Raw genomic sequence first — 14882 nt, 5'->3', positions numbered from 1 at the left:
GAGTTTGAGCCCTAGATCTTACATACTGGAAGGAGAGAACTGACTCCTTGGACAACTGAACGTTGTCCTCTGACTTGTATGTGCATGCTGTGGCATGTGCATGTGATGTATACAAACACATAACTGATACATAAATAGATAAATTTAAAAATGTACACAGACAGATAAAATAAATAAATAATTGGACAAAACTGATTTCAAAAGTAGCAAGAAGCTGGGCATGGTGGTACATGCCATTAATCCTAACACTTGAGAGGCAGCAAATCACAGATAGCAAAGAGTCAGCTCTGGATACTTAGGCAGACTCTGACTCCTGTCTGCTCTCAATCTCCTCAGTAACCCACAGGCCCTGGGCTCGCTCGCTCTCTCCTCCCTCCCTGTCTCCCCTGTCTCCCTCCCTCCCTCCCTTCCTTCCTCCCTCCCTTCTTCCCTCCTTCCCTCCCTCCCTTTTTTCCTTCTTTTTTCTCTTTTGGGTTTTTTGAGACAGGGTTTATCTGTGGCTTTGGAGGCTGTCCTGGAACTAGCTCTTGTAGACCAGGCTGGTCTTGAACTCACAGATCCGCCTGCCTCTGCCTCCCGAGTGCTGGGATTAAAGGCTGGGCTCCTGCCTGTCTATAGGTGGTAGAGCCACTGACCACGACTTCTCCATAGTCGGAGCTCCCCACTGCTTAGACTTCCCATGGAGTTCATGTCTGACTCTCTCCCTCTTCACAACTACCTCTTATGGTCATCTCCCACCCAGACCCTGTGACAGGGCATCCCTCAGCTTGCTGGCTTTTTGTTTACCAGTACCCAGAGTAACTCAGTCTCTTGAGAGAGCACCTGGCTGTAAACATTCAAAGTTATGAGGGGTGATAGGATTAATTTTTTCAGTGCTTGCCTGCCATGTAGGAAGTGTTGCTGTTATACCAAATTCCTACACCACTTTTCAGGCTTGGGAAAACCGTGGGCTTCTCTTGAGTCTGGGATTTCCAGGCTTTTTTGTTCAGAGGACTCTCTGGCCTACCTTGTGCTCTGTTTCCTCTCCTGCCTAGGAAGCTGTGTGGACTGTTTCCTATTTTTTTTTTTTTCTTTGTGTTAACCTGTTTTTCTGTTGGGTAAAAAGACTATTTTTTATTGTTTTTGTGTATTAGTATTTTGTCTGTAATATGTATGTACAACATATCTATGCTTGGTGCCTGTGGAAGCTAGAAGAGGGCATTGGATCCCCTGGAACTGGAATTTCAGACTGTTGTTAGCCACCCAATGAGTTCTGGGAGCCAAACCTGACTCCTCTGTAAGAGTGGCCAGTTCTTTTAACTGCAGAGCCTTTTTTTTTTTTTTTTTTAAGTTAAATTTTGTGTATTTTGTGTATGTATGTGCATGCATACTTTTATTTACTTATTTTTGTATAGTTGCCAACCTTGACTTAGTTACTATTCTATGTTGATGGAGTTTCTTTCTCACCTGGTCCCACAGCCGTTTAGCTCAAATAAATTCACAGAGACTTATTATAATAATTGGAAGCTGTTAGGCCAATGGCTTAGGCTTCTTACTGGGTATCTCTCTTAATTATTAACCCATTTCTATTAAACTGTGTATTGCCACGAGGCTGTGGCTTATCCATAATCCGGCATGTTACTCCTTTGGCAGCATGGTGTCTCCCCTGAATCCTCTCTCTCTGTGTCCTCTTCCCCAGAATTCTCCTTGTCTCATAGCCCCATCTATACTTCCTGCTTGGCTGTGAAGAGACATCATGACATCCTAACCAGTGTACCTCTTATAAAAGAAACCATTTAATTGGAGCTTACTTCCAGTTTCAAAGGGTCAGTCCATTATCATCATGGCAGGAAGCAGACAGGCATGGTACAGGAGGAGTAGCTGAGAGCTTTACATCCTGATCCATAGGCATCAGTCAGCATGGGCTTTTGAAACCTCAAAGTCCACTCCTAGTAACACACCTCCACCAAAAGGTCACACCTCCTAATTCTTCTAAACAGTTCAACTGGGGACTAAGTATGCAAATACATGGAGCCCTGTGGGGGCCAATTTTATCAAACCACAACAATTTCTCATGCTTTTCCTTTCTTTTTGTCTTGGAACTATTTGCTATTCTGACACTTCTTGTTCATGGAGACACATGGAAGAAACTTCTAGTCTGCCATCTTACTCTTGTCTTAGAATTTCTTTTTAAAGGAAGTGTAAAATGAGAGTCATTAATGATTTGTTTTGTTTTTTTTGAGGCACAGTTTCTTCATAGCCCTGGCTGTCCTAGAACTTGCTTTGTGGACCAGACTGGCCTTAAAATCAGAGATCCACCTGCCTCAGTCTTCTGAGTGTTGAGATTAAAGGCATGCACCACCACTGCCCAGCATGATTTTATTTTGTTTTTTTCACTTAGGTCTCTGTTGATCTTGGATGATGTTTGGGATCCTTGGGTGTTAAAAGCTTTTGACAACCAGTGTCATATTCTTCTTACAACCAGAGATAAGAGTGTTACAGACTCAGTGATGGGTGAGGCTTTTTGATTTACTTCTTAATACTATAGTAAGACCTTAAATTAAAAGGCATTGTTTCATTCAGCACATGTACATATGTGACATAACAAATTTTTTACTTTGTGTTACACTTTTGTTCAGGTCCTAAGTATGTTGTCTCTGTGGAGAGTGGTCTAGGGAAAGAGAAAGGACTTGAAATCTTATCACTTTTTGTTAACATGAAGAAAGAGGATTTGCCCGTGGAGGCTCACAGTATTATAAAAGAGTGCAAAGGTATGGCTACTGACTATGTATGAGGGGAGGTTGTGGAAATACTGATGTTCTCCTTATAAAGTAAGCTGGTCAATATGCTAATTTAGCAATGAACACCCAGACTTGTTTTATGGCACTTAACATTTTAGGGACCTCTCATACCTCAAGTGAATATACTTGGTATTAATTAATTCTTTATAATAATGTTACTTGTACCCACCATGTGTTAACGAGTATGTTAATGAGAAAGAGGAAATGAAGTTAAGACTTTTACTATCCAATGGTGAAAAATATGAACATCATTTAAAAATTATTTTGTTTGGAATTTTATAAAATTAATGTTTAAGTTTGGTAAGTAAATGCTGTTGTCTGCCAACTTCAAGTTTTTATTTGTTCCAAGAACATAGAGGGAAGCAAAAACCATAATCTCAGACTTAGTTTCTCTTACTGAATTTTGACAGCATAGATCACTCTGTCACCACATGTCCTTTTATTTAATTCTTAAATGGTTTACATGGGAAAAGTGTCCATCCTACAGGTTGAAGAATTGAGTCCCATGACTACCTCTCTCTCCTTCCAGATTGAGATGCCAGCTATCAGGCTTCAGGTTGTTGTACCCATGCTTCTGACCCAGCAGCTACAACCCCTCCTCAAATGTGGTCAGGGACATAGATTTAATGCCTTATAGAGGGTGATACAAAGACACTGATGAGAGGACACTGATGGGTTTTGGGGAAGGAGGGTAGAGCTTCCAGTCCAGTGTCACCTTCACTGTGGCACCTTTCAGGAGGTCTTCCATGTGTTCAGCCTCTACAGTCCTCTCTGAACTTCCAATCAGGTGTGGCTGATTGGATAGCCATGTAGCAAAGGGACTGGGCAAAAAGAATAATGCAAATAAACTGAGCAAATGATGTTTTAGTGAGTATCTGTAAGTGAAATCTGTCTTATGCTAATGCCTTGCTTAAAGGACATACCTTGAAGTAAAGTGACCCAGGAGTTAGAAATGTTCTAAGGCCTTGAGTAACTTGCACTGAAAATTGTTTCTTGTGTTGGTGAGATAGTTTAGTTGGTAAAGATGTTTGCTGTCAAGCCTGGTGACCTGAGTTTCATCCTCAGAGTCTGCATGGAAGGACAGAACTGGCTCCTACCAGTTGTCCTCTGACCTTCACACCTCATACCAACCCACACCCATCCACACCCCCCTACTCCTCACTCCCCCACTACCCTCCCACCCGTACCCAGACACATTCTCACACTTGCCTCCATACACACACTTGGGGGGATACTAAAAAACTTTAAATTGTTGAGTGGTGACTTTAAAATAAGATGATACTAACATAATCAGTTTCTCCCAGGTTCTCCTCTCGTAGTGTCCTTAATTGGTGCACTTTTACGTGATTTTCCCAATCGCTGGGCGTACTACCTCAGACAACTTCAGAATAAGCAGTTTAAGAGAATAAGGAAATCTTCCTCTTACGATTATGAGGCTCTGGATGAAGCCATGTCTATAAGTGTTGAAATGCTCAGAGAAGATATCAAAGATTATTACACAGACCTTTCCATCCTGCAGAAGGATGTCAAGGTCCCTACAAAGGTAATGGACTGACCAACACTCCTTATCGTTGGCTATTTATGGCATGTGAACTTTGATAATTGTACTGAGGTAGTAGGTGATGGTACCAAAGTCCCTTTGCTTTTTTAGTCCCCATAAAAGGCTTGATGTTGAGCTTTCGAGTTGTTTTCAGTGGTTCTAGAGAAGTCAGAGAGGCATCCAGTTTCACCTTTTGTTTTGAGAACTAACTGAACTTAAGCTATGGAGACATTCTTTTTTAAAAAGTTTAAAATTTATTCTTCTCTCATATATTACATCCTGACTGAAGTTTCCCCTCCTTCCTCTCCTCCTAGTCTCTTCCACCCCACCTCTCCTCTCCCCCAGATCCATTCCTCCTCCATTTCCCTTCAGAAAAGAGCAGGCCTCCCAAGGACATCAACCAAACAGGGCACATCAAGTTACAATAAGGCTAGGTACATACCGTCATATCAAGACTGGACAAGGAAACCCAGTATGAGGAAAAAGTTCCCTAGAGCAGGCGAAAGAGTCAGAGATACCTCCTGCTTCCTACAAGAACACTAAGCTCCACAACCATTGTGTATATGCAGAGGACCTAGGGCAGCTCCCTGCAGGCTCTCTGGTTGTTGGTTCAGTCTATGTGAACCCTTATGAACCCTGGTTAGTTGATTCTGTGGTCCTTGTTCTTGTGGTACCCTTGACCCCTCTGGCTCCTACAATCCTTCCCCCCCCTCTTCGACAGGATTCCCCAAGCTCTGCCTAGATGTGGAGACATTCTTATTTAGGGCTTTAAAGTCATATGTCTTAGTTAAAATACTTTATCTATAGTACTTACTACTTATTATACTTTTGTGGTATACTAAATTCTTAAAATGGTTCCTAGGTGTTATGTGTTCTCTGGGACTTGGAAACTGAGGAAGTTGAAGACATACTACAGGAGTTTGTTAATAAGTCTCTCTTATTCTGTGATCGGAATGGAAAGTCATTTTGTTATTACTTACATGATCTTCAAGTAGATTTTCTTACAGAGAAGAATCGAAGTCAGCTTCAGGTACTTAAATCTCCTCACATATAATTTTACTTTTTATTTATTTATTTATTTATTTATTATGTATTATGTATTTATATATTTGTATGTATTATTATGTAGACAGGGTTTGTCTGTGTAGCCTTTGTTGTCCTGGAGCTCACGCTGTAGACCAGGCTGGCCTCGAACTCACAGAGATCCGCCTGCCTCTGCCTCCTTCCTGAGTGCGCCACCATGACCTCCTGGCTCTTTTTTTTTTTTTTTTAAAGGAATTACACAGAAATGATACTGTGCTTTTCTCATACGCTATCAGGGATTGAGGTTGATGTATCTTATGGATAATGTAGATGTTGATTATTTGGTTAAAGGGGTATTTACTTGATTTCTCCACTGTAAAACTACTAACTTTCCCCTTGGTCACTAGTTTGTCAGGGAGATTTTCTTTATTGCTTTAGAAATGGAGATACTGTGCTAGTCAGGTTATATTGTTTGTGTCTTCTGACATGCTTGATTTGTGTTTCAGGATCTACATAGGAAGATGGTCACTCAGTTTCAGAGGTATTACCAGCCAAATACTCTATCTCCAGATCAGGAGGACTGCATGTATTGGTACAACTTCCTAGCGTATCACATGGCCAGTGCCAATATGCACAAAGTAAGACGACAATTTGAAAATTCTTTTATTTCATTTCACTTTTCCATATGAGTAAATGTTTTTTCCCCCTTGGGTTTATTTATGTATCTTTCTTAAAGATTTTGTTTAGCTGGGCGGTGGTGGCGCACGCCTTTAGTCCCAGCATTCAGGAGGCAGAGGGAGGCAGATCTCTGTGAGTTTGAGACCAGCCTTGGTCTACAAGAGTTAGTTCCAGGACAGCCTCCAAAGCCACAGAGAAACTCTGTCTCAAAAAAACAAAAAAAAAACAAAAAAAATTTGGTTATTTTTATTTTATGTGTATGAGTATTTTGGCTACATGTATGTATGTGCACCTTGTGTGTGCCAGGCCCCTGGAACTGGAGTTACAAATGGTCGTGAGCTGCCTGATGTGGGTGCTGGGAGCAGAACCTGGTCTTCTGCAAGAACAGCAAGTTCTCTTAACCACTAAGCCATTTCTATTAACTCTCCCTTGAGTTATTTCTTAATAGTTATTGCTATTACTTTCTATTTTACTGAATATTTGAATTTCACATAGTTAAGTGCTATGTAAAATTTTTCTTTGGTGTCGTGCTTTATCCTACTAGAATTAAAACAATCATTTATTAATTTACTTATTTATTTGTATGTTTATGTGTGTGGATATATGCATGGCATGGTGTGCATGTGGAAATCAGAGGAGAGCTTGTGGGAGCTGAATATCTGCTTCTGTGATAGTGTGTTTGGGAGTGGATTTAGGTTGACAGGTTTGGTGGCAAGCACCTTTACCCTCTAAGCCATCTTGCCAGCCCTTTACTTTTTTTATAAGTAGTGAAAAATATGTCTAAGATTTTTTCCATTTTTTCTTGTGATTTAAAAAAAAGGTATCTTAGTGACTGCAGCAAGTGAATCAGTTTATCCTCTTAACTGTAGCTCCTCATTGTTTGCAGTGTGGATTTGTTTATAAGCTTTATGTAGAGATGGAGGGTAGGAAAGGACAGTCATTCATTCATCCATCGGGTACTTACTGAGTACTTGTTAGACAATGGTATTGTTCTTCATTATGAGTCTAAACCGTAGACAGAATATCTGCTCTCATTTAACAGACAATGAGGAAGAGAAACAATACATTCATAGTAAGACAATGAGAAAATCAGAGAAAAGAAGGAAGGGACAATAAAGGGAATACCCATGATTTGCTGGTGGATTTGCTGTGCGTTACAACAGAAAGAAGAATCAAAGATGACTACAAGCATGTACAGTGGAAAGACTGCAGTTGCTGTGATATGAAATATGCAATTGAAAAGGAGACGGTTAGGAATTGACATTGATAATCTTAATCCTAATATACCGACCTACTAAGACATCTGCAGATATTGAGTAAGCTGTTAGATAAATACATGTGGAATTCTGAGAATTATGGACAAAAGATAAAAACTGCGAATCTATACACACATGGGATTTGAAGTCATGACTACCAGCTATACTATGTAATGCTGTCTGTTAGATATGACATGACTATTGCCTTCATAAAGCCTGCATAGATCAAGCTATTTAAAAATTCCAGCTCAGAGCTGCGTAGTGGTGGCGTATGCCTTTAATCCCAGTTCTTGGGAGGTAGAGGCAGGAAGATCTCTGGGAGTTTGAAGCCAGCCTGGTCTACAGAGCTAGTTCCAGGACATCTAGGGCTGTGACAGAAGCTCTGTCTTGACAAGCAAAACAAAACAAAACAAAACAAAATTCAGAGTGGGGAGAGTCTAATGAGGTCCCACTCCTAATTGAGGAGCTATTGATATTTGATGACTGCTAGGGGAGGAAGAACCCCTTTTCTTTGGGGGTTTGGCCATTGGTAGGTTGCCTTTTCCCCTAGTGGGTTGCCCATAATCATACCCATATGGACAGAACTAATTGGATTTAGTGTGTTATTAAAAAAAAAAAAAGGATAGAAGTTAGGAAAGAAAATGTGTTTATGAACACCTAAAGGGAGTGGGAAGTGGAGATGATCAAGATACATTGCTTAGATGTAGGAAAAATTTTAAAGAATAAATAAGATACATTATTAAAAAAGAAACATTTTGAAAACCAGTTTGTTAAATTTTTTTCTTTCTTTTTTCTTGCTTTTTATTTATTTATTTGAAACAGGGTTTCCTTGTATAACCCTGGCTGTCCTGGAACTCTCTCTGTAGACCAGTCTGGCCTTGAACTCAAGAGATCTACCTGCCTCTGCCTCCCGAGAGCTAAGATTAAAAGTGTGCACCACCACACCTGTCTCAGTGCAATTTCTTAAAGATTTTGTTAGATATGATAGTGTGACAGAATTTTTTTTCTTTAGCCTTTATTCTGATTGTAAAGGTAGAGATTTAATTTCTTTGGAAGAGTTTGGAAGACATCTACAATAAAGACAGTGAAGACCACAGTATTGCCAATGAATTTATATACTGTTTTCTAGATCATTTTCTGCTTAGACACTTGTTTTTTTAAAAGCAAAGAGGGATCATAATAGACATAATATATTATAAATTGCTTTTTACCACTTAATTGTATTTGGTAGTTGTCTTTTCATGTAATTTTTCTGGAGTAATACAGCTTTTAAAGTTGCATACTGCTTTTGTGTGCTCATGTGTGCATGTAAGTGTGTGTTCAAATACTTGTGCACCTGTGTACATGTGGAGAGCAGGTTTTGTTTGGGTGTTATTTCTCAGGAAGTATCTATGTTGTCTATCTATTTAATTGAGGTAGGGTTTCTCATTAATTGAGGTAGGGCCTGAGACTTAACAAGTAGGTTAGGTTGAATGGCCAACAAGTCCTGTGGCTCTGCCTGTTTCTGCTTTCCCAGTACTAGGATCACAAGAACTCTACCCCACTCTGGCTTTTCCCCATGGGTTCTGGATCAAGCTCAGGTCCTCATGCTTGCACAGGACTCTTTACCACCGAGTCATCTCCCCCAGCTCCCATACTGTGTCACTGTTAAAGGTACACTGAGACTGGGAAACTGGTTGAGGAACAGATTGTTTAAAATACAGTATATACTGGTTGAATCCAGATTGCCAAACCACTCTGTAGAAGAATGTTCTCTACTGTATCACTACCACTAGTGGATGAAAGTGTTCATTTTGTCTCATAATAGCCAATATTCTTTTTTGTTTGTTTGTTTTGTTTTTCAAGACAGGATTTCTCTGTGTAGTCCTGGCTATCCTGGAATTTACTCTGTAGACCAAGCTGGCCTCAAACGCAGAGATCCACCTGCCTCTGTCTCCTGAGTGCTTGGATTAAAGGCGTGTGCTACCACTGCCTGACTATAGCCAATATTCTTATCATTCCTTTAGTCTTAGCAATTCAACATTATAAAAGTGGTAAATCTTTCACTTTGATTACTGGTGAAAATTTGATTATTGGCTCTTATTTTCTTTTTGCTTTTACCATTCTAGGTCTTTCTGTGCAGTCTATTCTAGCTTTAGTTTTGTTGTCCTTCTGCCTCAGCTTCTTGAGTGCTAAGAATATTGGTATCTGATCCCACATCTGAGGGTTTATCTAATTTTTTTCCTTGCTGGCATTTATCTTGTATTGTTGTTTCATTATGATTTTTCTATAAAGAATCACTTAAGCCCTATTCTATTATGTGATACAGTAATGTTTATTCATATATTTTTAAAAGTTTTGTATATAAAGCTTTCTACTGTACAGAATATTAATTTGGATTTTTATCTAAACATACATGTGTTTGTGTATGTATATGTGTGTATGTTTGCACATGTCAGCATTGCACATGTGTTTGTGTTTTGTTTTGTTTCATGATCGCAAAGACCCCCTTTACCCCAGAGTTACAAAAAGAATTTACCTAATCTCTTGTATTTTTAAAATTTCTGTTTTGTATTTAAATCATTTATTCAACTGAGATTTATTTTGAGTTAAGAAATGGGACCCATTATATTTCTTTGGAATTATGTGTTCATTTTACCATCTTTCCTCTGGTCTTAAATTTTATATATTTGCCAAGTGTTTCTCAGTAGTGTTAGGATAATGATGTGCTAACTGAATTTTTTTTAAAACAGTGCCCCATCTTATTATGTTTTCTTTATTTTTTAAGGAACTTTGTGCTTTAATGTTTTCCCTGGATTGGATTAAAGCAAAAACAGAACTTGTTGGCCCTGCCCATCTCATTCATGAATTTGTGGAATACAGGCATATATTGGATGAAAAGGTATATATTAGGTTGAAAACTTAGTATTTATTTATTTATTTTCAAGATAGGGTTTCTCTGTGTAGCCCTGGCTGCCTTGGAACTCACTCTGTAGACCAGGTTGGCCTCAAACTCAGAGTACTGGGATCAAAGGCGTGCGACACTGCCACTAAGAAAACTTAGTATTTAAAGGATGTTTCACTTTGACATTTATCTCTAAGTTTAATGGTGAGAATGAGCACAATAGAGATCATTTTCTTGTTGTGACTTTTGATTTTAGTTAATTGCTTCCTGGCCTGCAGAGAATACAGGTGAAATTGAAGTTTGAAAATTGGGGAAGAATGGTTTTCAGTGTTTGTTCATTTATTTAAATTTGAGACAAGGTCTCACTATGTAGCTCTGGCTGTCCTGGAACTCACTCTATAGACCAGGCTGGCCTCAAACTCACAGAGATCCTCCTGCCTCTACATCCTGGGTGCTGGGATTAACAGTGTGGAGCCTCCATACCCTGTGATAATGAGATTTATTTATTATATATAGTGTTCTGTTTGCATGTATCCTGCAGGCCAGAAGAGGGCACCAGATCTCATTACAGATGATTGTGAGTCACCATGTGGGTTTTGGGAGAACTCAGGTCCTCTGGAAGACCAACTAGTGTTTTTTGTTTTTTGTTTTGTTTTTGTTTTTTCTATTTTTTAAAATTTGAATCAGAAACAAGCTTGTTTTACTTGCCAATCCCAGGTCCCTCTCCCTCTCTTCCTCCCCTGCCCTCCACGAACTCCCTATCCCATCCCCTTTCTGCTCCCCAGGGAGGGTGAGGCCTTCCATGGGGGATCTTCATATCATTTGAAGTCTGTCATATCATTTGGAGCAGAGCCTAGGTCCATTCCCGTGTTTCTAGACTGAGAGAGTATCCCTCTATGTGGAATGGGCTCCCAAAATCCATTCGTATGCTAGGGATAAATACTGATTTACTGCCAGAGGCCCCATAAATTGCTGAGGCCTCCTCACTGACACCCACATTCAGGGGGTCTGGATCAGTCCTATGCTGGTTTCCCAGCTATCCGTCTGGGGTCCATGAGCTCCCCCTTGTTCAGGTCAGCTGTTTCTGTGGGTTTCACTGGCCTGGTCTTGACCCCTTTGCTCATCATTCCTCCCTCTCTGCAACTGGATTCCAGGAGTTCAATTCAGTGTTTAGCTGTTGGTGTCTGCTTCTGCTTCCATCAGCTACTGGATGAAGGCTCTAGGATGGCATATAAGGTAGTCATCAATCTCATTATCAGGGGAAGGGCATTGAAGGTAGCCTCTCCACTATTGCTTAGATTGTTAGTTTATATCATCCTTGTAGATCTCTGGACATTTCCCTAGTACCAGGTTTCTCTTTAAATCTATAATGGCTCCCTCTATGATGGTATCTCTTTTCTTGCTCTCCTCTATTCCCCCCCTCCCCACTCAACCTTCCTGCTCCCTCATGTCCTTCTCTTCTCCCCTTGTCTTTTTCCTAGCTCATTCTCCCTTCCCCACATGCTCCCAATTTTCTCAGGAGATCTCGTCCCTTTCCCCTTCTCCGGGGGACCATGCATGTCTCTCTTAGGGTCCTCCTTGTTTCCTAGCTTCTCTGGCAGTATGGATTGTAGGCTGGTAATCATTTGCTGTATGTCTAAAATCTATATGTGAGTGAGTACATACCATGTTTGTCTTTTTGTGACTGGGTTACCTCGCTCAGGATGGTTTCTTCTAGATCCTTCCATTTGCCTGTGAATTTCAAGATTCCATTGTTTTTTTCCATCTGAGTAGTATTCCATTGTGTAAATGTACCACATTTTCTCTATCCATTCTTCAGCTGAGGGGCATCTAGGTTGTTTCCACGTTCTGGCTATTACAAATAATGCTGCTATGAACAGAGTTGAACAGATGTCCTTGGGTATATCCAGCTAGTGTTCTTAACCACTGAACCATCTCTCCAGCTCCCAATAATGAGGTTTTTACTCTGATTCTAAAGTCAGTAGAGGACCACTGCATATTTGTTTATTTTTGGGTCCAGTATTTCTTTCTGCCCTGCTTACTCTTGGAGTCTCTGTCAATGAAATTAGTCCAAAATTCTTCAATTTAGCCTCAGGCAGATTCATAGAACAAGGCAAGAAAACAGCTTGCCAGAATTTTGCCAGAATATCACAATAATAGTATCTAACCCAGTTGCTAATATTGTTCCACTCTGAAACCTCTTGAGTTGGGCCTCCATAGTCCACACTGCTCCCAGCACTACTGACTTCCAAGCTTCTACTAGGATGGACAGTTAAGCTTTTCTAGTCCAAAGGCACATTGTCTTCCCATATTTCTTCCAAACCAGTATGGGCAGGCTTATCCTGTAATACCTCAGTCCCTGGTAGCAACTTCTGTCTTAAGTACTTTTCTATCGCTGTGAAAAGACACTAAGGCAACTTATAAAGCAATTAATTGGGGCTTGCATACAGTTTCAGTAAGTCGTGTCCATGACCATCATGGCAAGGAGCATGCAGACATGTAGGTAGGCACAGCACTGAAGCAGTAACTATGAGCTAACATGTTGAAATGTTGAGACAATGAGCTTAGACATTGAGTAACAAACAGCCAGAAGGCAGAGACAGAGAATGCATGCTCACTGTATAACTGTATATTTATTGCCTAGTGGTTGGCTGTTATATTTTAGTTCCTGTAGGGAATATTTCACTTTAAGGTTCTGGCTATGTGTCTAACAGATTTCAGTTTGTTCATAGGACTGTGCAGTCTGTGAGAATTTTCAAGAGTTTTTATCTTTAAATGGACACCTTCTTGGACGGCAGCCATTTCCCAATATTGTACAGCTGGGCCTCTGTGAACCAGAAACTTCGGAAGTTTATCAACAAGCAAAGCTGAAGGCTAAGAAGGAGGTGGATAGTGGGAGGCTTTACCTCGAGTGGATGTGAGTTGCTGGAGAGACCAGACTCCATTATTAATTGTTCTTTTCCTGGTGGTGAATAAACACACTCTGAGATTTAACTACTTAGAAACTCACTAATTGTTCCTGCTTGATGGAAAGTTGCAGAGAACATAGGAAAAAATAATTACATCATTACAGTTACTAAAAACAGACAGACAGAGTATTCTAAATATTAATATCAAATGCTACTATAATCTAGTGTGGTAGTGATGACCATAGACTTGGAGCCACAGACATAGGTTTGAGTTTCCGTACTATACCATTGTCATTTTATGATTTTTGAACATAGCATACTTTACTTTCTTATGTGTGAAATGGAGATAATGACCCTTTGAGGTAAATGCTACTTTTTTTTTTTTTTTTTTTTTCTGAGACAGGGTTTCTCTGTGTAGCTTTGGAGCCTATCCTGACACTTGCTCTGGAGACCAGGCTGGCCTCGAACTCACAGAGATCCACCTGCCTCTGCCTCCTGAGGGCTGGGATTAAAGGTGTGTGCCACCAATTCCCCGGGCAGTAAATACTACTTTTATGAAGATTTAAGTGAGATAGTGCCTATAAAGTCACCTTTACTTTTCTTTGCCATAGAGACTTTATTTAATGAACTTAATTGAATTCTTCCATAGCTCTTAAAAAAAAAGCATTTCCAGTCTTTTTCTTTTTCATATTTATGTGTATATGGTGTGCATCCATGAATGTGTACATGTTTGTAAGTATGTGTGCAGTGTGTATGCGTGTGTGAGCATATGGATGTGGAAGACCTAGGTGTAAGTAAGGAATCTTCCACGGTTGTCCTTTGAGGCAGTGTATCTCAGTCAAAGCAAGGGCTCCCTGATATGGCTGATCCTGCTGGCAGCTTGCTCTAGAAATCTCCTGTTTGTCTCTGCCTTCTGAGGCTGGGATTGTAGGTGAGCTGTCATGCCCACCTAGCATTTAGATGGACTTTGGATCCTGTCATCTTGCTGATATGTTTTCCTCAGCCTGATTCTTCATCTTTTTTTTTAAAAAGATGTGTTTTTAGCTAGGCAATGTGTGCATTCTGGGGTCTTGACCATGGTCTCCATGCTTGGTGTTAAGCACTTTAACAACCGAACCATATCTCCAACTCTTTAAATGGATTCTTTTTTTTTTTTTTTTTAAGATTTTATTTATTATGTATACAACATTCTGCTTCCATGTATATCTGCATACCAGAAGAGGGCACCAGATCTCATCACGGATGGTTGTGAGCCACCATGTGGTTGCTGGGAATTGAACTCAGGACCTCTGGAAGAGCAGTCAGTGCTCTTAACCTCTGAGCCATCTCTCTAGCCCTTAAATGGATTCTTAACATTTGATCTGATCAAATGGACAGAGATTCAGTACTTTCTCCCTTAGTTGTTGAGACATTTAGTTTACTGTGTTTTTCTTCTTTCCCCCATACACTAGCCACATTCTAGGCTGTGACACTCTATCATAGAATATCATAGTCAGCTATAGCTGTGTTTTTCTTTACCTAGATTGGACCAGGCCATATCCAAAGAACACTTTCTATCAGTGCTAGAAACCTTTTCTTTTTCACTTGTACAGGGTTTACATTGGCATAAGCTTAAACTTGAGTTTAAGTTTTCAAAGAAGTAGTTTGTTCATGTTATCTTTGTATTCTGTGTCTGTGAAGGTCACTGTCTTAGATTTGAGGAGCTGTAGATGACCAGAGGAAAGACAGGTTTTGTTTTGTTTTGAAGACAGTTTAGATGTTCAGCCTGGGCTTGAACACTGGCTCCTAAGTATCTGAGATTACAAGTGTGTG

General features: G+C 40.0%; 1 protein-coding gene across 3 annotated transcripts in view; it reads left to right on the top strand.

The window, feature by feature from the left end:
• Positions 1–14882, top strand: part of LOC100758500 (apoptotic protease-activating factor 1) — a 75346-nt gene that overhangs the window by 15092 nt on the left and 45372 nt on the right. For 2 of the 3 annotated variants that reach the window (XM_027392614.2, XM_035450327.1), the window contains exons 6-12: positions 2381–2493; positions 2619–2750; positions 4085–4323; positions 5183–5350; positions 5850–5981; positions 10045–10158; positions 12894–13078. In XM_027392614.2, the coding sequence (XP_027248415.1) occupies positions 2381–2493; positions 2619–2750; positions 4085–4323; positions 5183–5350; positions 5850–5981; positions 10045–10158; positions 12894–13078 (1083 nt within the window). Of the gene's footprint in view, positions 1–2380; positions 2494–2618; positions 2751–4084; positions 4324–5182; positions 5351–5849; positions 5982–7063; positions 7333–10044; positions 10159–12893; positions 13079–14882 lie in introns of those variants that run through there. The other variant, XM_035450328.1, reaches the window with a different exon arrangement.

This window comes from Cricetulus griseus (assembly GCF_003668045.3).
Source record: "Cricetulus griseus strain 17A/GY chromosome 1 unlocalized genomic scaffold, alternate assembly CriGri-PICRH-1.0 chr1_0, whole genome shotgun sequence".
NCBI classification, from domain to species: domain Eukaryota; kingdom Metazoa; phylum Chordata; class Mammalia; order Rodentia; family Cricetidae; genus Cricetulus; species Cricetulus griseus.
This window is presented reverse-complemented; position numbering and strand designations above follow the sequence as displayed.